This window comes from Anomaloglossus baeobatrachus, chromosome 4, assembly GCF_048569485.1.
Source record: "Anomaloglossus baeobatrachus isolate aAnoBae1 chromosome 4, aAnoBae1.hap1, whole genome shotgun sequence".
Classification (NCBI taxonomy): domain Eukaryota; kingdom Metazoa; phylum Chordata; class Amphibia; order Anura; family Aromobatidae; genus Anomaloglossus; species Anomaloglossus baeobatrachus.
In genome coordinates, this window is record NC_134356.1 from 623,774,331 (window position 1) to 623,800,431 (window position 26,101).

General features: G+C 51.5%; 1 protein-coding gene across 1 annotated transcript in view; it reads left to right on the forward strand.

Moving 5' to 3' along the window:
* The window catches only part of LOC142304188 (ATP-dependent RNA helicase DDX39A), a 69,177-nt gene that overhangs the window by 40,407 nt on the left and 2,669 nt on the right, over positions 1 to 26,101 (forward strand). The window contains exons 5-9 of the mRNA XM_075346316.1: positions 9,990 to 10,108; positions 14,718 to 14,849; positions 15,718 to 15,827; positions 17,467 to 17,611; positions 17,726 to 17,873. Coding sequence (XP_075202431.1) covers positions 9,990 to 10,108; positions 14,718 to 14,849; positions 15,718 to 15,827; positions 17,467 to 17,611; positions 17,726 to 17,873 — 654 coding nt within the window. The remainder of the gene's footprint in view (positions 1 to 9,989; positions 10,109 to 14,717; positions 14,850 to 15,717; positions 15,828 to 17,466; positions 17,612 to 17,725; positions 17,874 to 26,101) is intronic.

Here is a 26,101-nt window from a genome sequence, read left to right on the forward strand (position 1 = left end):
GCAGCGCGCTCCCAGGTTAGCCCCTAGGTCTCAGGCGGAGGACTCCTGCCCGGACCGCAGTCCCAGACCGGCTAAGCGGCCTCGCTGGGACTCTTCCCCGGCCTCCTCACGCTGCTCGGGATCCCAGCCTGAGGACTCTCAGGAAGACGAGGCGGACGTGGGAGCTCAGGGCTCTGACCCTGACTTCGCCCTTAACCTTGATACACCTGAGGGGGACGCCTTAGTAAATGATCTTATCTCGTCCATCAACCAGGTGTTGGATCTCTCTCCCCCGCCTCCTCCTGTAGAAGAGTCGGCTTCTCAGCAGGAGAAACACCAATTTCGGTTCCCCAAACGTACGCGCAATACGTTTTTTGATCACTCTAACTTCAGGGATGCTGTCCAGAAGCCCAGAGCGGTCCCGGACAAGCGCTTTGCTAAACGGCACACTGACACGCGTTATCCCTTTCCATCTGAAGTCGTTAAGGGCTGGGCACACTCTCCCAAGGTGGATCCTCCAGTCTCCAGATTGGCTGCTAGGTCCGTTGTGTCTGTTGCCGATGGCTCATCCCTGAAGGATGCCACTGACAGACAGACTTCACCAAGAGCTCTATCTATGAGGCCACGGGCGCGTCTTTCGCCCCGGCCTTTGCGGCTGTGTGGGCTCTCCAAGCAATCTCGGCTTGTCTGACTGAGATTAATGCTGTCACGCGGAATTCTGCTCCGCAGGTTTCTTCCTTGACCTCTCAGGCATCAACTTTTTCGTCCTACGCCATGAACGCCGTCCTGGACTCCACTAGCCGTACGGCTGTAGCATCTGCTAACTCCGTGGCAGTCCACAGGGCCATGTGGCTGCGCGAATGGAAAGCAGACTCTGCTTCCAAAAGGTTCTTAACTGGTTTGCCTTTTTCTGGCGACCGTTTATTTGCCGAACGGTTGGATGAGATTATTAAGGAATCCTCGGGAAAGGACTCCTCCTTACCCCAGTCCAAACCTAAGAGACCTCAGCAGAGAAAAATCCAATTGAGGTTTCGGTCCTTTCGTCCCTCCGCCAAGCCCCAAGCCTCTTCGTCCAACCGGCCAGAGAAAGGCCAGAGGAACTCCTATGCGTGGCGGTCCAAGTCACGCCCCCAAAAAGGCCGCAGGTGGCACTGCCTCCAAGACGGCCTCCTCATGACTCTCGGCCTCCCCTAGCCACATCCTCGGTCGGTGGCAGGCTCTCCCGCTTTGGCGACGCCTGGTGGCCACATGTTCAAGACCGATGGGTGAGAGACATTCTGTCTCATGGTTACAGGATAGAGTTCAGCTCCCGACCTACGGCTCGTTTCTTCAGAACCTCTCCGCCCCCCGCACAGGCCGACGCACTTTTTCAGGCACTGGCCGCTCTAAAGATCGAAGGAGTTGTGATTCCCGTTCCCCTTCAGGAACGTGGTCGTGGATTTTACTCCAACTTGTTCGTGGTGCCAAAAAAGGACGGGTCATTCCGTCCCGTTCTGGACATCAAGCTACTCAACAGACATGTGAGAACCAGACGGTTTCGGATGGAATCTCTCCGCTCGGTCATCGCCTCGATGTCACAAGGAGACTTCCTAGCATCGATCGACATCAAGGATGCTTATCTCCATGTGCTGATCGCACCCGAACATCGTTTCCTGCGTTTCGCCATCGGAGACGAACACCTCCAGTTCGTGGCATTGCCTTTCGGCCTGGCGACAGCCCCACGGGTTTTCAGCAAAGTCATGGCATCCGTCGTGGCGGTCCTGCACTCTCAGGGCCACTCTGTGATCCCCTACTTAGACGATCTCCTAGTCAGGGCCCCTTCTCGGATGGCGTGTCAACAAAGCCTTACCGTCGCTCTGGCGACTCTCCAGCAGTTCGGGTGGACCATCAATTTCCCGAAATCCAAGTTGACACCGACCCAATCACTGACTTACCTTGGGATGGAGTTTCATACCCAGCCAGCGTTAGTCAAGCTACCGCGGGACAAACAGCTTTCTCTGCAGGCGGGGGTGCAATCACTTCTTCGGAGTCAGTCACACCCCTTAAGGCACCTCATGCACTTCCTGGGGAAGATGGTTGCAGCTATGGAGGCAGTGCCGTTCGCGCAATTCCATCTACGGCCACTCCAATGGGACATTCTTCGTAAATGGGACAAGAGTGCGGCTTCCCTCGACAGGAACGTCTCTTTCCCTTGCAACCAAAACATCACTTCAGTGGTGGCTCCTACCCACATCTCTGTCTCGGGGAAAATCCTTCCTACCCCCAACCTGGGCCGTGGTCACCACGGACGCGAGCCTGTCAGGTTGGGGAGCGGTTTTTCTCCACCACAGGGCTCAAGGAACCTGGACTCCGATAGAATCGTCCCTTCAGATCAGTATCCTGGAGATGAGGGCAGTATATCTAGCCCTATTGGCTTTCCATCGGTGGCTGGAGGGCAGGCAGATCCGAATACAGTCGGACAACGCCACTGCCGTCGCCTACATCAACCACCAAGGCGGCACTCGCAGTCGTCAAGCCTTCCAGGAAGTCGGGCGGATTCTGCAGTGGGTGGAAGTCACAGCCTCCACCATCTCCGCAGTGTACATCCCGGGCGTGGAAAACTGGGAAGCAGATTTTCTCAGTCGTCGGGGCATGGACGCGGGGGAATGGTCTCTTCACCCAGACGTGTTTCGAGAGATCTGTCGCCGCTGGGGAACGCCGGATGTCGATCTCATGGCGTCACGACACAACAACAAGGTCCCGGCCTTCATGGCACGGTCTCAGGATCACAGAGCTCTGGCAGCGGACGCTCTGGTCCAGGATTGGTCGCAGTTTCGACTGCCATATGTGTTTCCCCCTCTGGCGATGCTGCCCAGAGTAATACGCAAGATCCGGTCCGACTGCCATCGCGCCATTCTCGTCGCTCCAGACTGGCCGAGGCGGTCGTGGTATCCGGATCTGTGGCATCTCACGGTGGGTCAACCGTGGGCGCTTCCAGACCGCCCAGACTTGCTGTCACAAGGGCCGTTTTTCCATCTGAATTCTGTGGCCCTCAACCTGACTGTGTGGCCATTGAGTCCTGGCTCCTAGCGTCTTCAGGGTTCCCTTTTTTTTTTTTTTTATTTATTATGCTTAAACTGTACCTGTGACAGGGTGGGTTTCTGCAAAACCCCCTTTAAATCTACTAGTTGTTTATTCTGAGTTAATGGGGGGGAGCGATCACTGGTGCAGGACCCCCAACAGCTGATGTCTCTCAGTCTGCAGCAACAGTCCTTTGTATGCATTATTTTAATGCTGCAAACAATGCAAGTTTTCTTTTTATCCTGTACTTGCGCTGCAGGAAAATTTACGTACTCCATCACTGAGATCAGCAGAAATTATAGATAATCGCTGGGGGTCTCGCACGCAGGACTATCTGCGCTACCTTACAAGGCTTCTCCAAAGTGGGCAACCTCCCGGTGTTAGGCCCCCTTTCACACATCGGTTTATTAGTTTTTTTTCGCCGTCAGTCACAATCCGTTGAATTTTGGGAAAAAAAAAAAATGATCCAGTGACTATATATATATATTTTTAATTTTTTGTTTTTATTGAATTTCTTTGGCCAGCAGACGGAGACAACGGACAAGTAATGTTTTTTGTGTACGTCGATACATCGGACAGCGACGGATCTGTCGCCGTCCGTCATTTGGTAGAATGGAAGCCTAGGGCGCAGGATCTGTCAATCGTCAGATGATAGAATCTGGAGATGGATTCTGTTTTCTTCGTCGCTCCATTGGGAGACCCAGACGATTGGGTGTATAGCTACTGCCTCCGGAGGCCACACAAAGCATTACACTAAAAAGTGTAAGGCCCCTCCCCTTCTGGCTATACACCCCCAGTGGGATCACTGGCTCACCAGTTTTCGGCTTTGTGCGAAGGAGGTCAGACATCCACGCATAGCTCCACTGTTTAGTCAGCAGTAGCTGCTGACTATATCGGATGGAAGAAAAGAGGGCCCATATAGGGCCCCCAGCATGCTCCCTTCTCACCCCACTGGTGGTTTGTAAGGTTGAGGTACCTATTGCTGGTACGGCGGCTGGAGCCCACATGCTGTTTTCCTTCCCCATCCCCCTGAGGGGCTCTGAGGAAGTGGGATCTTACCGGCCCCAAAGCCCTGAGGCCGGGCTCCATCCACAGACCCATTGAACCTGCTGGATGTGGAGCGGGAGTGCCGTTCAGGGACATGGCCCTGCACCATTCAGGTACTCTGTGTCCCCGTACACACAGGCACAGCACACTCCAGACTTGCTGGGTGTGCTAGTGCGCCGGGGACAGTAAAGGGTTACAGTCACTGCAGCCTAGCTGAGTGACTTTATTTATTGGGAACTACCGCGCCGGACGCTCCGGGAGCGGCGGCGCGGCTGGGACTTGTAGTGCGCCGGGGACTTAGCGCCGACCGCGCTTTTACGGCGGCGGCGCTTATAAATCCAGTCCCCGGCTTTTGCGGCCTAGCTCAGCTTCGTTCCCGCCCCCACCCTGTCAATCAGCAGCGCCGAGGGCTGGAGCCTTATTTACATGCTCCAGCCCTCTCACTAGACACTGTGGGACGCCGGTTTCCCGCTCTGACTTGGGGCACGCCCACGGCCCGCCCCTACTCATACGAGCTGGAGAAGGACGCCGGCAGCCATTCCTGCAGTCCGAGCTGAGAGATCGGACTCTGGGCGACCAGGCACAGGACTAGGGCGACCACACACCCGCTTATAGGCGGGCGGTAAGCGGCACCTGAAGTGCTGACACTAAATACCGCAGTTTGTCCATTTGTATTTTATGCTTACACTGCATAGGTCGCTATTTTGGGCTATATGCCCTCTTAGATGGCGACACATCAGCAGCAGGAAAGCATGGGTGCTAAGGCACAGGCTTTCTAGGCTGCTTGTATTGCACGTACTGAAGTGTTCATGTGTATCTATGCTTGTATGCTATACACTGCACTGTACGGTCGCTAGTCTTGGCTATATTCGCCATAGAATGGCTAGACTACAGCAGCAGAAAAGCAAGGGTGCTGAGGCACAGGTTTTTTTCTATGCTGCTTGTATTGCAGGTGTTGCAGTGTTCATTTGTACTTATGCCTGTATGCTATACATTGCACTGTATGGTCGCTATTCTGGGCTATATTCCCCTAGATGGCTAGTCTACAGCAGCAGAAAAGCAGGCTTTCTATGCTGCTTGTATGGCATGTGCTGCAGTGTTCATTTGTACTTTATGCTTGTATGATATACATTGCACTGTACGGTCGCCATTCTTGGCTCTATAAGTCGGCAGCAGCATATAAGCAACACAGGCTTTCGATGCTGTTTTTGCTGCATGTGATACTGTTCCACGGCACTGCTCCCCATTGGGTGCAATGCTCCCCTGTAGCACTTGGTCAGCCGGGGTCTCTACTTGACGTGGCCAAAAGAACCACCTCTCAACCCTGTCCAAGGACAGGGACGGAGTTGCAAGGGGATAGAGACTTGCAGTCCGGACAGGCCATGGGCAATCTGGATCATTGCTCCCTGGCCACCCTCACTTGGAATAAAATCGGTGCTCCGGGGGGGGTCCCAGGAGGCTCTCTGTATGATGAGGCAGACGTAGCTCATCAGGACTTTGATCCTGACACCGCTCTCACTCCGGATACACCGGATGGTGACGCCATAAGGCATGATCCTATAGCGTCCATCAATGGAATGTTGGATCTTTCTCCCTCAGCTCCCCCAGCGGAGGAGTCAGCTTCACAGCAGGAGAAGTCCCATTTCAGTAGCTCAAACGTATGTTGAGAATTGTTCTGGCCCCGCTGACTTCAGAGACGCAGTCCAGGAACACCACGCTTCCAGATAAGCGTTTTCTCCAAACGTATTAAGGATACACGTTATCACTTTCCCCCTGACGTGGTCAGGCGTTGGACCCAGGGTCCAAAGGTGGATTCTTCAATCTCCAGGCTTGCGGCTAGAGCCATAGTTGCAGTGGAGTTGGGACTTCACTTACAGATGCCATTGACAGACAGATGGACTCTGGTTGAAATCTGTCTATGAGGCTATCGGCGTGTCGGTTGCTCCGGCATTCACAGCCGTATGGGCACCCTAAGCTTTTCAGCTGTTCTTGCGCAGCTGGTCTTGAGCACAGGTACATCTGTGCCGCAGGGGCGTCCGTAACCTCGCAATGTCTGCATTGCGACTTACCCTATTAATGCTGTCCTGGAAGGACAGTCGAGGTTTCGGTCCTTCCCAGGCTCGGGCAGGTCCCAATTGTCCTCGTCCAAAAGGGCTGAAAAGCCTCAGAGGGGCTCAGCTGCCGGCCGGGCTCAATCACGCCCAAGGAAGGCAGCCGGAGGAACCGCTACCAAGGCGGTCTCCTCATGACTCTCAGCTCTCATCTTTCCGCATCCGCGGTTGATGGCAGACTCGCTCGCCTTTGGCGACATTTAGCTGCCACAGGTCACAGACCGGTGGGTGAGGGACAGTGTGCCCACGTGCACAGGACAGAGTTCTGTTCTCGTCCTCCGACTCGATTCTTCAGAACGTCCCCACCGAGCCGATGCTCTTCTGCAGGCATAAGGAGTGGTTATCCCGGTTCCTCTTCAGGAACAAGACACGGTTTTCCTCCAATCTGGTCGTGGTGCCAAACAAGGATGGCTCTTTCCGTTCCGTTCTGGACCTAAAACTGCTCAACAAGCACGTGGAGGCCAGGCGGTTCCGGATGATACCCTCCGCTCCGTCATTGCCTCAATGTCTCAAGGAAATTTCCTAGCATCAATAGACATCAAAGATGCTTATCTCCACGTGCCGATTGCTACAGAGCACCAATGTTTTTCTACATTTCGTGATAGGAAACGTCCATCTTCAGTTCGTAGCTCTGCCATTCGGGCTGGCGACAGCCCCACGGGTGTTCGCCAAGGTCATGACGGCAGTGGTAGCAGTCTTGCACTCACAGGGACACTCTGTGATCCCTTACTTGGACGATCTACTTGTCAAGGCACCCTCTCAAGAGGCATGCCAACTCAGCCTGAATGTTGCGCTGGAGACTCTCCAGACGTTCGGGTGGATCATCGACTTTTCAAAGTCAAACCTGTCACCGACCCAATCACTAACGTAGCTTGGCATGGAGTTTTCATACCCTGTCAGCGCTAGTGAAGCTTCCGCTGGACAAGCAGCGGTCACTACAGACTGGGGTGCAGACTCTCCGTCTAGGTCAGTCGCACTCCTTAAGACGCCTCATGCACTTCCTCGGGAAGATGGTGGCGGCAATGGAGGCGGTTCCGTTTGCGCAGTTTCATCTGCGTCCTCTTATTGGGACATTCTCCGCCAATGGGACGGGAAGTCAACATCCCTGAACAGGAAAGTATCCTTTTCGGAAGGACTCTCTGCAATGGTGGCTTCTTCCCACCTCATTATCACAGGGAAGATCCTTCCTACCACCGTCTTGGGCGGTAGTCACGACAGACGCGAGTCTGTCAGGGTGGGGAGCAGTTTTTCTCCACCACAGGGCTCAGGGTACGTGGACTCAGCAGGAGTCCACCCTTCAGATCCATGTTCTGGAAATCAGAGCAGTGTATCTTGCCCTACTAGCCTTCCAGCAGTGGCTGGAAGGAAAGCAGATCCGAATTCAGTCGGACAACTCCACAGCGGTGACATACATCAATCACCAAGGAGGGACACGCAGTCGGCAAGACCTCCAGGAAGTCCGGCGGATTCTGACGTGGGTGGAAGCCACGGCCTCCACCGTATCCGCAGTTCACATCCCCGGCGTAGAAAACTGGGAAGCAGACTTCCTCAGCCGCCAGGGCATGGACGCAGGGGAATGGTCCCTTCACCCGGACGTGTTTCAGGAAATCTGTAGCCGCTGGGGAAGGCCGGACGTCGTCCTAATGGCGTCCAGGCACAACAACAAGGTCCCAACCTTCATAGCACGGTCTCGCGATCACAGAACTCTGGCGGCAGACGCCTTAGCGCAAGATTGGTCGCAGTTCCGGCTCCCTTATGTGTTTCCACCTCTCGCACTCTTGCCCAGAGTGCTACGCAAGATCAGATCCGACTACAGCCGCGTCATACTCGTCGCCCCAGACTGGCCAAGGAGGGCGTGGTATCCGGATCTGTGGCATCTCACGGTCGGCCAACCGTCGGCACTACCAGACCGACCGGACTTACTGTCCCAAGGGCCGTTTTTCCATCGGAATTCTGCGGCCCTGAACCTGACTGTGTGGCCATTGAGTCCTGGATCCTAGGGTCTTCAGGATTATCCCAAGGGGTCGTTGCCACCATGAGACAGGCTAGGAAGCCCACGTCCGCAAAGATCTACCACAGAACGTGGAAGATATTCTTATCCTGGTGCTCTGCTCAGGGAGTGTCTCCCTGGCCTTTGGCATTGCCTACCTTTCTTTCTTTCCTGCAATCTGGGTTAGAAAAAGGTTTGTCGCTCGGCTCCCTTAAAGGGCAAGTCTCGGCGCTATCCGTCGTTTTTCAAAAGCGTCTAGCACGGCTTCCTAAGGTGCGCACGTTCCTGCAGGGGGTTTGTCATATTGTACCCCCGTACAAGCGGCCGTTAGATCCATGGGATCTGAACAGGGTACTAGTTGCCCTCCAGAAGCCGCCCTTCGAGCCTCTGAGGGAGGTTTCACTTTCTAGACTATCACAGAAAGTGGCTTTACTGGTAGCGATCACATCTCTTCGGAGAGTGTCTGAGCTAGCAGCGCTGTCATCCAAGGCTCCCTTCCTGGTCTTCCACCAGGACAAGGTAGTGCTGCGCCCCATTCAGGAGTTTCTCCCGAAGGTGGTATCCTCTTTTCATCTTAATCAGGATATCTCTTTGCCTTCTTTTTGTCCTCATGCAGTTCATCGGTATGAGATGAATTTACATTTGTTAAATCTGGTGAGAGCACTCAGAATCTACATTTCCCGCACGGCGCCCTTGCGCCGTTCGGATGCACTCTTTGTCCTTGTCGCTGGTAAGCGCAAAGGGTCGCAGGCTTCCAAAGCCACCCTGGCTCGATGGATCAAAGAACCAATTCTTGAAGCCTACCGTTCTGCTGGGCTTCCGGTTCCATCAGGGCTGAAGGCCCATTTTACCAGAGCCGTGGGTGCGTCCTGGGCATTACGACACCAGGCTACGGCTCAACAGGTGTGCCAGGCAGCTACCTGGTCGAGTCTGCACACTTTCACCAAACATTATCAGGTGCATACCTATGCTTCGGCAGACGCCAGCCTAGGTAGAGGAGTCCTGCAGGCGGCGGTTGCCTCCTCGTAGGGGAGAGCTGTTTTGCAGCTCTAACTTGAGGTATTAATTTACCCACCCAGGGACAGCTTTTGGACGTCCCAATCGTCTGGGTCTCCCAATGGAGCGCCGAAGAAGAAGGGAATTTTGTTACTTACCGTAAATTCCTTTTCTTCTAGCTCCTATTGGGAGACCCAGCACCCGCCCTGTTGTCCTTCGGGATTTTTGGGTTTTTTCGGGTACACATGTTGTTCATGTTGAACGGTTTTTCAGTTCTCCGATGTTACTCGGAGTGAATTTGTTTAACCAGTTATTGGCTTTCCTCCTTCTTGCTTTTGCACTAAAACTGGTGAGCCAGTGATCCCACTGGGGGTGTATAGCCAGAAGGGGAGGGGCCTTACACTTTTTAGTGTAATGCTTTGTGTGGCTTCCGGAGGCAGTAGCTATACACCCAATCGTCTGGGTCTCCCAATAGGAGCTAGAAGAAAAGGAATTTACGGTAAGTAACAAAATTCCCTTCTTTTTTTTTTTTTTTTTTTTTTTTTTTTAACAGAGCACGCTCAGATTTATTTTATTTAGTAACAAGTAGCCAGTCGGATCCATCAAAATAAAAATGGATCCGTCATCAGTTTTTCCACAATCTGCAACGGATCCGTCGAGCCAATGGATTGTGACTGACGGCAAAACTGTGTGAAAGGGGCCTTAGTAGCAGGACATGGATGCAAACAACCCCCCCCCCTTCCCCCATGCTTGAAGTGACTGTGTATGGAGTGTTGCTAATGTCTTGTATTCTGCTCCCCCCTTAGATATGCGCAGGGACGTGCAGGAGATTTTCCGTCTCACCCCTCACGAGAAGCAATGCATGATGTTCAGTGCCACGCTCAGCAAGGAGATCCGTCCCGTCTGCAGGAAGTTTATGCAGGATGTAAGTACAACGCCGCTGTTCTGGTAACTTCATGGCCCATTTGGTTTCTTGCTTTGTAGACCATTTTCTGAGCAGAGAAATGTATGAAGTTTTCCAGAACATAATATAATAATTAATATTTATTCATTTATATAGCGCTATTAATTCCACAGCGCTTTACATACATTTGGCAACACTGTCCCCATCGGGGCTCACAATCTAGAGTCCCTATCAGTATGTTTTTGGAGTGTGGGAGGAAACCGGAGAACCCGGAGGAGACTCACGCTAACGCGGGGAGAACATACAAACTCCTTGCAGATGATGTCCATGATGGGATTTGAACCCAAGACTCAAGCGCTGCAAGACTGCAGTGCTAACCACTGAGCCACCATGCCGCCCATGAAAAAAACATGGCTGCTTTTTGTAATAATGTGACAACTGTCTGATATTGCTGGTCTCCTGCACTGAGGGGACATTTTTGTAATGCTGTGTAAGGCCACGTTCATACAGTCAGTATTTCTTTGTCGCTCCATTGGGAGACCCAGACAATTGGGTGTATAGCTTCTGCCTCCGGAGGCCACACAAAGTATTACACTTAAAAGTGTAAAGCCCCTCCCCTTCTGCCTATACACCCCCCGTGCATCACGGGCTCCTCAGTTTTTATGCTTTGTGCGAAGGAGGCTGACATCCACGCATAGCTCCACATCTTAGTCAGCAGCAGCTGCTGACTATGTCGGATGGAAGAAAAGAGGGCCCATAACAGGGCCCCCAGCATGCTCCCTTCTCACCCCACTCTGGTCGGCGGTGCTGTTAAGGTTGAGGTACCCATTGCGGGTACATAGGCAGGAGCCACATGCTGTTTTCCTTCCCCATCCCTTAATGGGCTCTGGGTGAAGTGGGATCCTAATCGGTCTCAAGGCACTGGGACCGTGCTCCCTCCGCAGCCCCTGGGGAATCTGCTGGACAGGAGCCGGGTATCGTCAGGGACAAGGCCCTGCTACTGTGAGGTACTCTGTGTCCCCGTGGGGACCGCGCATGGAGCGCTTGTGCCATATACACTGCAGCACTGCTGGGTGTGTTAGTGCGCCGGGGACTACCGCGCCGGCCGCGCTTATAACTTTAGTCCCCGGCTTTTGCGGCCTAGTATCGCATATTCCCGCCCCCAGGCCTGTCAGTCAGGGGAAGGGCGGGACGCTGCACAGGACGTCAGCGCTGAGGGCTGGAGCATACTTGTATCCTCCTCCCCCCTCATTCAGCACAGTGGGGCTCCAGATTCCCGCACTTTCTAGGGCACGCCCACGGCCCCCTCCTCCCCACAGAACGCCGGCAGCCATTCCTGTCAGCACTTCTGACGCTGGAGAGGAGAGACAACAGGCTCTGGGAGGCCCAGGCAGGGAATCTGGCGATCACACAACCGCTTTGAGCGGTCGGTAAGCAGCACCTGAGGTGCTGGCCCCACTGAGTGCTGGAGTGTACATATATATATATATATATATATATAATATATATATATATATATATATATATATATATATATATATATATATATATATATATATATATATATATATATATATATATATATATATATATATATATATAAATTTATATATATTTATATGCTATACATTTACACTGTACGGTCGCACTGTTGGTTTTTGGCTATATACCCTCCTGGATTGTACTCAGAGGAGACAACAGCATGTCGTCCGCAAAAAGCAAGGGTGCCAAAGCACAGGCTTACTTTGCAACCTGTACCTCATGTGCGGCTATACTACCGGCAGGTTACACTGACCCTCATTGTGTGCAATGCTCGGCCCCTGTGGCACTTACTCAGCCGGAGCCTCTGCTACTGGTGGCCCAGGTGGAACCACCTGCTACCACTGTCCAGGTGACAGGGACGGAGTTTGCAGTATTTGCTGACAAACTGTCTGAGAGTATGGATAAATGGTCTGCTAGGATACTAGAAGCCTTACAGTCCAGACCGGTGACTCAGGCCCCGGGCACTGTTCAATCATTGACCCCAGGCCCCCCTCAATTGGAGCAGCAAAGTGCTCCTGGGGTGACCCATGGGTCCCAGGGTGAGGTCTCTGACAATGGACTCCGACAGAGTCCTCCCTTCAGATCAATGTTCTGGAGATAAGGGCAGTGTATCTTGCCCTAAAGGCGTTCCAGCCGTGGCTGGAAGGCAAGCAGATCCGAATTCAGTCGGACAACTCCACAGCGGTGGCATACATCAACCACCAAGGGGGAACACTCAGTCGGCAAGCCTTCCAGGAAGTCCGGCGTATTCTGATGTGAGTGGAAGCCACGGTTTCCACCATATCCGCAGTTCACATCCCGGGCGTAGAAAACTGGGAAGCAGACTTTCTCAGTCGCCAGGGCATGGACGCAGGGGAATGGTCCCTTCACCCGGACGTGTTTCAGGAGATCTTTTGCCGCTGGGGGATGCCGGACGTCGACCTAATGGCGTCCCGGCACAACCACAAGGTCCCGACATTCATGGCACGGTCTCAAGATCACAGAGCTCTGGCGGCAGACGCATTAGTTCAGGATTGGTCGCAGTTTCAACTCCCTTATGTATTTCCTCCTCTGGCACTGTTGCCCAGAGTGTTACGCAAGATCAGGTCCGACTGCCGCCGCGCCATCCTCGTCGCGCCAGACTGGCCGAGGAGGTCGTGGTACCCGGATCTGTGGCATCTCACGGTGGGCCAACCGTGGGAACTACCAGACCGACCAGACTTGCTGTCTCAAGGGCCGTTTTTCCATCTGAATTCTGCGGCCCTCAACCTGACTGTGTGGCCATTGAGTCCTGGATCCTAGCGTCTTCAGGGTTATCTCAAGAGGTCATTGCCACTATGAGACAGGCTAGGAAACCAACGTCCGCCAAGATCTACCACAGGACGTGGAGGATATTCCTATCTTGGTGCTCTGATCAGGGTTTTTCTCCCTGGCCATTTGCCTTGCCCACTTTTCTTTCCTTCCTTCAATCCGGATTGGAAAAAGGGTTGTCGCTCGGCTCTCTTAAGGGACAAGTCTCAGCGCTCTCTGTGTTTTTTCAGAAGCGCCTGGCCAGACTTCCACAGGTACGCACGTTCCTGCAGGGGGTTTGTCTCACAGTCCCTCCTTACAAGCGGCCGTTAGAACCCTGGGATCTGAACAGGGTGCTGATGGCTCTTCAGAAACCACCTTTCGAGCCAATGAAGGATATTTCTCTCTCACGCCCCTGCGCCGCTCGGATGCACTCTTTGTCCTTGTCGCTGGCCAGCGTAAAGGGTCACAAGCTTCCAAATCAACCCTGGCTCGGTGGATCAAGGAACCAATTCTCGAAGCTTACCGATCTTCTGGGCTTCCGGTTCCCTCAGGGCTGAAAGCCCATTCTACCAGAGCCGTGGGTGCGTCCTGGGCTTTGCGGCACCAGGCTACGGCTCAGCAGGTGTGTCAGGCGGCTACCTGGTCGAGCCTGCACACTTTCACGAAACACTATCAGGTGCATACCTATGCTTCGGCGGATGCCAGCCTAGGTAGGCAAGTCCTTCAGGCGGCGGTTGCCCACCTGTAGGAAAGGGCCGCTTTACGGCTCTATTACGAGGTATTATTTTACCCACCCAGGGACTGCTTTTGGACGTCCCAATTGTCTGGGTCTCCCAATGGAGCGACAAAGAAGAAGGGAATTTTGTTTACTTACCGTAAATTCCTTTTCTTCTAGCTCCAATTGGGAGACCCAGCACCCGCCCCTGTTCCCTTCGGGCTGTTCTTTGTGTACACATGTTGTTCATGTTGAATGGTTTCAGTTCTCCGAAATTCCTTCGGATTGAATTTACTTTAAACCAATTTATAACTTTTCCTCCTTCTTGCTTTTGCACCAAAACTGAGGAGCCCGTGATGCACGGGGGGTGTATAGGCAGAAGGGGAGGGGCTTTACACTTTTAAGTGTAATACTTTGTGTGGCCTCCGGAGGCAGAAGCTATACACCCAATTATCTGGGTCTCCCAATTGGAGCTAGAAGAAAAGGAATTTACGGTAAGTAAACAAAATTCCCTTCTTTACATCTGTATTTGTAGCTAGAACCAGGAGTGGGTGAATAAAAACCTGACTGAGGACGAAGCCCTTTAACACATTTCACTACCTTCATCCTGAGTTAGGCCCTTGTGCGCACTCGAAAAAGGATTTTTCTCAAATTTCTTGAGTATGAAAGATTAGCGCACTTGCGGTCAAAGAACGCACTGAAAAAACGCATGCGTTTTTGGTGCGTTTTTTCCGCAGGTTGGTCCTTGCGTTTTTACCATTATCTATGGCAAAAAACGCAGGTACCTGCAGAAAAGTAACATGCTCATTCTTTTTCTCAAATTCTGCAGAAAGAATGTTCTTGAGAAAAAAAGTGTGAATTTTTTTTTTTTTTCTTCCTTCCCCCTATAGGTTTTGCTGGGGAATGTCTGCAGAAGGGTTACAACCATTTTCTCAAATTTCTGCAGTAAAAAAGCAGTGTGTGCACAGGGCCTTATAGTAAAGATCCATGTTACAAAGGTTTAGTTTCTCTTTAAATCTGGAGATCTGTGACATTTAAATGACTATTGGTTATTGGAGTTATTTTTGTTCACTTGTCCTGTGTGATACTTTTGTTTTTCAGCCTATGGAGGTTTTCGTTGATGATGAAACCAAACTGACACTTCATGGCCTGCAGCAGTACTATGTCAAATTGAAAGACAGCGAGAAGAACCGCAAGTTGTTTGACCTGTTGGACGTGCTGGAGTTTAACCAGGTTAGTATGAAACCGCTGCAGTCAGATCCGACTAGTGGGGCTCCGTGCACCCCACCTCAGCACAAATATCACGTGTATGAGGCCTCATTCATCCAGCGAAGGCCAAAAGTGTCCAATATATAATGCCACCCTGACAGTCCATGTGCACAATGTCATCTTCATGCAAATTGCCCCTGAAGAAGCGCTAAACTCCTAAAAGGATATAGTGCACTATGTCAGACTGACTCGCTCTGCACATTTTATGTCATAACTTATTTTAACCATGATGGGGGGGAGTGAGCAGTCCCTTTATCAGTCTGTAATCTGCCATTATGCTATATATGATGGTAAAAACAAAAGATGCTAAAAGGGAAAATAGCCAGTTTTCTGCTTGAAAGACTGTGGGTGCATGGGAGTCTAAAGTGTGCAGCTTTCAAGTAGTGAATTGTACAACAAGCACTTGTGCACCAGTAGCTGGGAGTAATAATTAATAATAATTGTATTCATTTATATAGCGCTATTAATTCCACAGCGCTTTACATACATCAGCAACACTGTCCCCATTGGGGCTCACATTCCCTATCTGTATGTCTTTGGAGTGTGGGAGGAAACCCACGCAAACACTGGGAGAACATACAAACTCCTTGCAGATGGTGTCCTTGGTAGGATTTGAACCCAGGACCCCAGCACTGCAAGGCTGCAGTGCTAACCACTGAGCCACCGTGCCGCCCTTAGTAGTCTCTTCCCTTCCTGCGCATCTCCCGACCGGTGCTCCTGTTTCTGTGCAGACTGATGACACGAGCACCGGTGATGGCTGCTCTCGGGGTGTGCAGATGGGGTGAGATCTGTGATTTCTGTATTGATTTTTGTCTGTAAATCTCTTCCGTAGGTTGTGATCTTTGTAAAATCCGTACAGAGATGTATGGCGCTGGCACAGCTCTTGGTAGAGCAGAACTTCCCAGCCATTGCCATTCACAGGGGAATGCTACAAGAAGAGAGGTGAGTCCTTGTGTTGTGATCTGTCTATTTTATAGTCTGCATCCACTCTTCTATTTTTTTTCTTTGTTCCAACTATATAAAAAAAAAATAAATAAATAAGCAAGCTGGTTCAGATGAGCTTCTACAGCACAGCCGGGAAGCTTTTACTTGAGTTTAATCCTTAGGCGGGCTTTGCACGTTGCGACATTGCAAGCCGATGCTGCGATGTCGCACGCGATAGTCCCCGCCCCCGTCACAGGTACGATATTTTGTGATAGCTGGCGTAGCGAAAATTATCGCTACGCCAGCTTCACATGCACTCACCTGCCCTGCGACCGTCGCTCTGGCCAGTGACCCGCCTCCTTCCTAAGGGGGCGGGTTGTGCGGCGTCATAGCGACGTCACGCGGCCAATAGCGGCGGAGGGGCGGAGATGAGCAGGATGTAAACATCCCGCCCACCTCCCTTCCGCATTGTGGCCGGCGGCAGGTAGATGTTCCTCGCTCCTGCGGCTTCATACACAGCGATGTGTGCTGCTGCAGGAACGAGGAACTATATCGTACCGGTCGCTGCAACGGCATTATGGAAATGTCGGAGCCTGCACCGATAATACGATAACGACGCTTTTGCGCTTGTTCATCGTAGCATCTAGGATTTACACACTACGACATCGCAAGCAACGCCGGATGTGCGTCACTTTCGATTTGACCCCACCAACATCGCACCTGCGATGTCGTAGTGTAAAAAGCCGCCCTTAGTGTAGGGGTCACTGCAGCTGTTGGGAAGCTTCAACTACTCCCGGCAGTTGGCAGAGCATGCTGGGACTAATAGTCCAACAACCAGTTTCCTGGCTTGTCTTTTAAATGTAAATTAATACTGAAAGATTGAAAATGATACTCTTCATTCTACACAAGCTTATGTAAATTGCCTCTGAAGATGACTTGATCTCTAGCGCCACCTATTGGAAGTAGCAAGCCTAAAAAGCAATATTAACCATTTAAAGGGTTGATATTGGCTTTTAGGATTGCTACTTCTTATTGGTGTCACTAGAGATCAAGTCCTCCCTCTCTGAAGAGGCAATTTGTAGATTTCATTTCCCAGAGGAGCATTGCAGGCGTTTAAGTCTCCTCACACTGACATGTCACTCTTCATCTAATGAGTAAGGCGGGCTTCACATCAGCAGTATTCTGCCGCAACGCCGGATCCGTCAGAAATGCAGTACACTGCAATCGCGGCACGATAAGGTCACATGCGGCCGAATGTGAACTAATCTTGCCGCGATACCATTGAACTGTATTGCATTGTACCGTATTTGAGTCGGATCCAGCATTGCGGCAGAATACCGCTGATGTGAAGCCCGCCTTACTCATTAGATCACAAAGACTAAAAACATGGGATGGTCACTGAGTGATTTCTGCTCTGAAGCGTTCATAATTATGATTGCAGCTCTGGACTATAATTAATGTGTGATAACCACACACTTATTATGGAGCAGGGATCGGTCTGTGGCACCCCAGGTGTTCTGAAACTACTACTCCCAGCATGCCCTGATAGCCTGTGGATGTTGGGAATGCTGGGACTTGTAGTTGGACATCAGTTAGGGCTGTTGTAGACTTTCTTTGCCTCGATGGAGATATCTGACACATATGATCTGTTCTGCAGGCTTTCCCGATACCAACAGTTTAAGGATTTCCAGAGAAGAATTTTGGTAGCTACTAATCTCTTCGGACGTGGCATGGATATTGAACGAGTTAATATTGTGTTTAATTACGACATGCCGGAGGACTCTGACACCTACTTACACAGGGTGAGGGCCTGGACTATTTGTCTGGTATTCTCTGCACTGACGTCGCTCAGTACCTGTATTTTTGTGATCTTCCATGGCCTGATCCCTTGGTTTTTTTTTTTCTCTCTGGGCCAGGTTGCTCGTGCCGGTCGCTTTGGCACTAAAGGTTTGGCTGTGACGTTTGTGTCTGACGAACAAGATGCTAAAATCCTGAATGACGTCCAAGACAGATTTGAAGTCAATGTGGGAGAGTTGCCTGACGAGATAGACATATCTACTTATAGTGAGTATTGAGGGGTTTGATGGAATTTTGTGATTGTAGCACCCTTGCATTTCCCACAGCTCCAGGTAAGGTAAAGCCGCCACTTCTGGCTTCTCCTATACACGGCTGCTCCTCCTATCCTGGTGCTGGTTAACACTAGAACTACTGAGGTAGTCATTTTGACTACTTTGCACCATGTATTTCTATATAGGTGTCACGAGTCCAGTAGGTCTAGTGTTAAATGTTAGTGCGCCATGGGACACTAATGGCAACCGTACCTCATTTGTTGTAGGATAAGGAGACGTTGGGGTTTCCAACCCTGATGGACAGTGTATTAGAGAGGCCATCATTGCCGTGACAGCAAGTTAAATGGTCATTCTCATCATTTAAAGGGGATGTCTGACACTTTGAACTATTTCTTATCGGGGGTGCGGCACCTGGCACCACACTGATCAGTTGTTCCCAATACCAAGCTACTCGGTGGTGAAGCTGGGTACTGCATATCACCCCTTATTGGTTCAAATAGGGGCCATATACACAGTACCCAGCCATGGCCACTATACAGTAGACAGTGCTGTGCAGCTTCACCACTGAGTAGCTTGGTACTGGGAACAACTGATTGGTGTAGTGCCAGGTGTCACAGCCCCAGCAATAAACTATTTATCACTTAAAATATCAGGCATCCCCTTTAAATGATGCAAATGACCACTTTTGCTTTCTCGCCGCCACAGGAGAGGTGGTGTGATCACACAATGTCCCTTTACGGTCAGACACGGCCATTACACAGTACATAAGCAGGGACACATGAGTCTCTCGGCACAGTTAGTGTGTGTGTGTGTATATACATATACACGTACATATACACATACATATTGTATGTGTATATATGTATGTGTGTGTGTGTGTGTGTGTGTGTGTGTGTGTGTATACAGTTAGGTCCAGAAATATTTGGACAGTGACACAAGTTTTGTTATTTTAGCTGTTTACAAAAACATGTTCAGAAATACAATTATATATATATAATATGGGCTGAAAGTGCACACTCCCAGCTGCAATATGAGTTTTCACATCCAAATCGGAGAAAGGGTTTAGGAATCATAGCTCTGTAATGCATAGCCTCCTCTTTTTAAAGGGACCAAAAGTAATTGGACAAGGGACTCTAAGGGCTGCAATTAACTCTGAAGGCGTCTCCCTCGTTAACCTGTAATCAATGAAGTTAAAAGGTCTGGGGTTGATTACAGGTGTGTGGTTTTGCTTTTGGAAGCTGTTGCGGTGACCAGACAACATGTGGTGTAAGGAACTCTCAATTGAGGTGAAGCAGAACATCCTGAGGCTGAAAAAAAAGAAAAAGATCCATCAGAGAGATAGCAGACATGCTTGGAGTAGCAAAATCAACAGTCGGGTACATTCTGAGAAAAAATGAATTGACTGGTGAGCTTGGGAACTCAAAAAGGCCTGGGCGTCCACGGATGACAACAGTGGTGGATGATCGCCGCATACTTTCTTTGGTGAAGAACCCGTTCACAACATCAACTGAAGTCCAGAACACTCTCAGTGAAGTAGGTGTATCTGTCTCTAAGTCAACAGTAAAGAGAAGACTCCATGAAAGTAAATACAAAGGGTTCACATCTAGATGCAAACCATTCATCAATTCCAAAAATAGACAGGCCAGAGTTAAATTTGCTGAAAAACACCTCATGAAGCCAGCTCAGTTCTGGAAAAGTATTCTATGGACAGATGAGACAGATGATGGGAAGAAGGGAATTTTGTTTACTTACCGTAAATTCCTTTTCTTCTAGCTCCAATTGGGAGACCCAGACAATTGGGTGTATAGCTATGCCTCCGGAGGCCACACAAAGTATTACACTAAAAGTGTAAAGCCCCTCCCCTTCTGCCTATACACCCCCCGTGCCTCACGGGCTCCTCAGTTTTGGTGCAAAAGCAAGAAGGAGGAAAAAATTATAAATTGGTTTAAAGTAAATTCAATCCGAAGGAATATCGGAGAACTGAAACCATTCAACATGAACAACATGTGTACACAAAAAAACAGGGGCGGGTGCTGGGTCTCCCAATTGGAGCTAGAAGAAAAGGAATTTACGGTAAGTAAACAAAATTCCCTTCTTCTTTGTCGCTCCATTGGGAGACCCAGACAATTGGGACGTCCAAAAGCAGTCCCTGGGTGGGTAAATAATACCTCATAATAGAGCCTTAAACGGCTCCGTCCTACAGGTGGGCAACCGCCGCCTGAAGGACTCGCCTACCTAGGCTGGCATCTGCCGAAGCATAGGTATGCACCTGATAGTGTTTCGTGAAAGTGTGCAGGCTCGACCAGGTAGCTGCCTGACACACCTGCTGAGCCGTAGCCTGGTGCCGCAAGGCCCAGGACGCTCCCACGGCCCTGGTAGAATGGGCCTTCAGCCCTGAGGGAACCGGAAGCCCCGAGGAACGATAAGCTTCGAGAATTGGTTCCTTGATCCACCGAGCCAGGGTTGATTTGGAAGCTTGTGTCCCTTTACGCTGGCCAGCGACAAGGACAAAGAGTGCATCCGAGCGGCGCAGGGGCGCCGTACGAGAAATGTAGAATCTGAGTGCTCTCACCAGATCTAACAAGTGCAAATCCTTTTCACATTGGTGAACTGGATGAGGACAAAAAGAGGGTAAGGAGATATCCTGATTGAGATGAAAAGGGGATACCACCTTAGGGAGAAATTCCGGAACCGGACGCAGAACCACCTTGTCCTGGTGAAACACCAGGAAAGGGGCTTTGCACGACAACGCTGCTAGCTCAGACACTCTCCGAAGTGAAGTGACTGCTACTAGGAAAACCACTTTCTGCGAAAGGCGTGAGAGAAATATCCCTCATTGGCTCGAACGGTGGTTTCTGAAGAACCATCAGCACCCTGTTCAGATCCCAGGGTTCTAACGGACGCTTGTAAGGAGGGACGATGTGACAAACCCCCTGCAGGAACGTGCGTACCTGTGGAAGTCTGGCTAGGCGCTTCTGAAAAAACAGAGCGCAGAGACTTGTCCCTTAAGGGAGCCGAGCGACAAACCCTTTTCCAATCCGGATTGAAGGAAGGACAGAAAAGTGGGCAAGGTAAATGGCCAGGGAGAAAAACCCTGAGCAGAGCACCACGACAGGAATATTTTCCACGTCCTGTGGTAGATCTTGGCGGACGTTGGTTTCCTAGCCTGTCTCATAGTGGCAATGACCTCTTGAGATAATCCTGAAGACGCTAGGATCCAGGACTCAATGGCCACACAGTCAGGTTGAGGGCCGCAGAATTCAGATGGAAAAACGGCCCTTGAGACAGCAAGTCTGGTCGGTCTGGTAGTGCCCATGGTTGGCCGACCGTGAGATGCCACAGATCCGGGTACCACGATTCCTCGGCCAGTCTGGAGCGACGAGGATGGCGCGGCGGCAGTCGGCCCTGATCTTGCGTAACACTCTGGGCAACAGTGCCAGAGGAGGAAACACATAAGGGAGTTGAAACTGCGACCAATCCTGAACTAAGGCGTCTGCCGCCAGAGCTCTGTGATCTTGAGACCGTGCCATGAATGTCGGGACCTTGTTGTTGTGCCGGGACGCCATTAGGTCGACGTCCGGCATGCCCCAGCGGCAACAGATCTCCTGAAACACGTCCGGGTGAAGGGACCATTCCCCTGCGTCCATGCCCTGGCGACTGAGAAAGTCTGCTTCCCAGTTTTCTACGCCCAGGATGTGAACTGCGGATATGGTGGAGGCTGTGGCTTCCACCCACAGCAGAATCCGCCGGACTTCCTGGAAGGCTTGCCGACTGCGTGTCCCGCCTTGGTGGTTGATGTATGCCACCGCTGTGGAGTTGTCCGACTGAATTCGGATCTGTTTGCCTTCCAGCCACGGCTGGAACGCCTTTAGGGCAAGATACCCTGCCCTTATCTCCAGAACATTGATCTGAAGGGAGGACTCTGTCTGAGTCCAAGTACCCTGAGCCCTGTGGTGGAGAAAGACCGCTCCCCACCCTGACAGGCTCGCGTCCGTCGTGACCACCGCCCAGGATGGGGGCAGGAAGGATTTCCCCTTCGACAGAGAAGTGGGGAGAAGCCACCACTGAAGGGAAGCTTTGGCTGCCCGAGAAAGGGAGACGTTCCTGTCGAGGGACGTCGACTTCCTGTCCCATTTGCGGAGAATGTCCCATTGAAGTGGGTGCAGATGAAACTGCGCAAAAGGAACTGCCTCCATTGCTGCCACCATCTTCCCTAGGAAGTGCATGAGGCGCCTCAGGGGGTGTGACTGACCTTGAAGGAGAGATTGCACCCCTGTCTGTCGTGAACGCTGTTTGTTCAGCGGAAGCTTCACTATCGCTGAGAGAGTATGAAACTCCATGCCAAGATATGTCAGTGATTGGGCCGGTGTCAGATTTGACTTTGGAAAATTGATGATCCACCCGAAACTCTGGAGAGTCTCCAGAGCAATGTTCAGGCTGTGTTGGCATGCCCCTTGAGAGGGTGCCTTGACAAGTAGATCGTCTAAGGGATCACCGAGTGTCCCTGAGAGTGTAGGATTGCCACCACTGTTGCCATGACCTTGGTGAAGACCCGTGGGGCTGTCGCCAGGCCAAAAGGCAGTGCCACGAACTGAAGGTGTTCGTCCCCTATGGCGAAACGCAGGAAGCGCTGATGCTCTGGTGCAATCGGTACGTGGAGATAAGCATCTTTGATGTCGATTGATGCCAGGAAATCTCCTTGGGACATTGAGGCGATGACGGAGCGGAGCGATTCCATCCGGAACCGCCTGGTTCTCACATGCTTGTTGAGCAGTTTTAGGTCCGGAACGGGACGGAAGGATCCGTCCTTTTTTGGCACCACGAACAAGTTGGAGTAAAAACCGTGACCCCGTTGCTGAAGAGGAACAGGGATCACCATTCCTTCCGCCTTCAGGGTGCACACTGCCTGCAGAAGAGCCTCGGCTCTGTCGGGGGGCGGAGATGTTCTGAAGAAACGAGTCGGAGGACGAGAGCTGAACTCTATCCTGTAACCTTGAGATAGAATGTCTCTCACCCATCGGTCTTTTACTTGTGGCAGCCAGGCGTCGCAAAAGCGGGAGAGCCTGCCACCGACCGAGGATGCGGTGTGAGGAGGCCGAAAGTCATGAGGCCGCTTTGGGAGCGGTTCCTCCGGCGGTCTTTTTAGGACGTGACTTAGACCGCCATGAATCGGAGTTCCTCTGATCTTTCTGAGGCCTTTTGGACGAGGAAAATTGAGACCTGCCCGCGGTCCGAAAGGACCGAAACCTCGATTGTACCTTCCGTGGTTGAGGTCTGTTTGGTTTGGACTGGGGTAAGGATGAATCCTTTCCCTTGGATTGTTTAATGATTTCATCCAATCGCTCACCAAACAAGCGGTCGCCAGACAATGGCAAACCGGTTAAGAACTTTTTGGAAGCAGAGTCTGCCTTCCATTCACGTAGCCACATGGCCCTGCGGAGTACCACCGAATTGGCGGATGCTACCGCCGTACGGCTCGCCGAGTCCAGGATAGCATTAATGGCGTAGGACGCAAACGCCGACGCCTGAGTGGTTAAGGACACCACTTGCGGGGCAGATGTACGTGTTACTGCATTAATCTGCGCCTGACAAGCTGAGATAGCTTGGAGTGCCCATACGGCTGCGAATGCTGGAGCAAAAGACGCGCCGATAGCTTCATAGATGGATTTCAACCATAGTTCCATCTGTCAGTGGCATCTTTGAGTGAAGCCCCATCTTCCACTGCAACTATGGATCTAGCCGCCAGTCTGGAGATTGGAGGATCCACCTTAGGACACTGAGTCCAGCCCTTGACAACATCAGGGGGGAAGGGATAACGTGTGTCCTTAAGGCGATTGGAAAAATGCTTGTCTGGACAGTCTCGGTTTTTCTGGATTGCCTCTCTGAAGTCAGAGTGATCCAGAAACATATTTAATGTACGCTTGGGAAACCTGAAACGGAATTTCTCCTGAGAAGCAGACTCCTCAATTGGAGGAGCTGGGGGAGAAATATCCAACACCTGATTGATGGTCGCTATAAGGTCATTTACTACTGCGTCACCTTCAGGTGTATCTAGGTTGAGAGCGGCTTCAGGATCAGAATCCTGATCTGATACCTCCGCTTCATCCTCCAGAGAGTCCTCCTGCTGGGACCCTGAACAGTGTGATGAAGTGGAGGGAATTTCCCAGCGACCCCCGCTTGGGCGGCCTGGGACTGCGGTCCGTGTCAGAGACCTCACCCTGGGACCTATGGGTTACCCCAGGGGTACTTTGCTGTTCCAATTAAGGGGGACCAGGGGTCAAGGATTGGACAGTGCCCGGGGCCTGGATCACCGGTCTGGACTGCAATGCTTCCAGTATTTTAGCAGACCATTTATCCATACTCTCAGACAGTTTGTCAGCAAAGGCTGCAAACTCCGTCCCTGTCACCTGGACAGTGGTAGCAGGTGGTTCCACCTGGGCCACCAGTCGCAGAGGCTCCGGCTGAGTAAGTGCCACAGGGGCCGAGCATTGCACACAATGATGGTCAGTGGAACCTGCCGGTAGTACAGCTGTACATGAGGTACAGGTTGCAAAGTACGCCTGTGCTTTGGCACCCTTGCTTTTTGCGGATGACATGTTGTCTCCTCTGAGAACAATCCAGGAGGGTATATAGCCAAAAATCAACAGAGCGACCGTACAGTGCAAATGTATAGCCTATAAGCCTATATATGTATATATATACACTTCGGCACTCAGTGGGGCCAGCACCACAGGTGCTGCTTACCGACCGCTCAGAGCGGTTGTGTGATCACCAGATTCCCTGCCTGGGTCTCCCTGTGTTGTCTCTCCTCTCCAGCGCTTGAATCGCTGACAGGAATGGCTGCCGGCGTTCTGTGGGGAGGAGGGGACCGTGGGCGTGCCCAAGAAAAGTGCGGGAATCTAGTGCCCCAGTGTACTGAGTGAGGAGGGAGGAGGATACTAATGTATGCTCCAGCCCTCAGCGCTGACTATCTGTGCAGCGTCCCGCCCTTCCCCTGACTGGCAGGCCTGTGGGCGGGAATATACGACACTAGGCCGCAGAAGCCGGGGACTAAAGTTATAAGCGCGGCCGGCAATAAGCGCGGCCGCGCGGTAGTCCCCGGCGCACTAACACACCCAGCAGTGCTGTAATGTGTATGGCACAAGCGCTCCATGCGCGGTCCCCACGGGGACACAGAGTACCTCATAGTAGCAGGGCCTTGTCCCTGACGATACCCAGCTCCTATCCAGCAGATTCCCAGGGGCTGCGGAGGGAGCACTGTCCCAGTGCCTGGAGACCGATCCGGAACCCACTTCACCCAGAGCCCATTAAGGAATGGGGAAGGAAAACGGCATGTGGCTCCTGCCTGTGTACCCGCAATGGGTACCTCAACCTTAACAACACCGCCGACAAAGTGGGGTGAGAAGGGAGCATGCTGGGGGCCCTGTTATGGGCCCTCTTTTCTTCCATCCGACCTAGTCAGCAGCTGCTGCTGACTAAGCTGTGGAGCTTATGCGTGGATGTCAGCCTCCTTCGCACAAACCATAAAAACTGAGGAGCCCGTGAGGCACGGGGGGTGTATAGGCAGAAGGGGAGGGGCTTTACACTTTTAGTGTAATACTTTGTGTGGCCTCCGGAGGCATAGCTATACACCCAATTGTCTGGGTCTCCCAATGGAGCGACAAAGAAAAAAGTTTGGAGAAGAAAGGGAACGGCACATGATCCAAGGCACACCACATCCTCTGTAAAACATGGTGGAGGCAACGTGATGGTATGGGCATGCATGGCTTTCAATGGCACTGGGTCACTTGTGTTTATTGATGACATAACAGCAGACAAGAGTAGCCGGATGAATTCTGAAGTGTACCGGGATATACTTTCAGCCCAGATTCAGCCAAATGCCGCAAAGTTGATCGGACGGCGCTTCATAGTACAGATGGACAATGACCCCAAGCATACAGCCAAAGCTACCCAGGAGTTCATGAGTGCAAAAAAGTGGAACATTCTGCAATGGCCAAGTCAATCACCAGATCTTAACCCAATTGAGCATGCATTTCACTTGCTCAAATCCAGACTTAAGACGGAAAGACCCACAAACAAGCAAGACCTGAAGGCTGCGGCTGTAAAGGCCTGGCAAAGCATTAAGAAGGAGGAAACCCAGCGTTTGGTGATGTCCATGGGTTCCAGACTTAAGGCAGTGATTGCCTCCAAAGGATTCGCAACAAAATATTGAAAATAAAAATA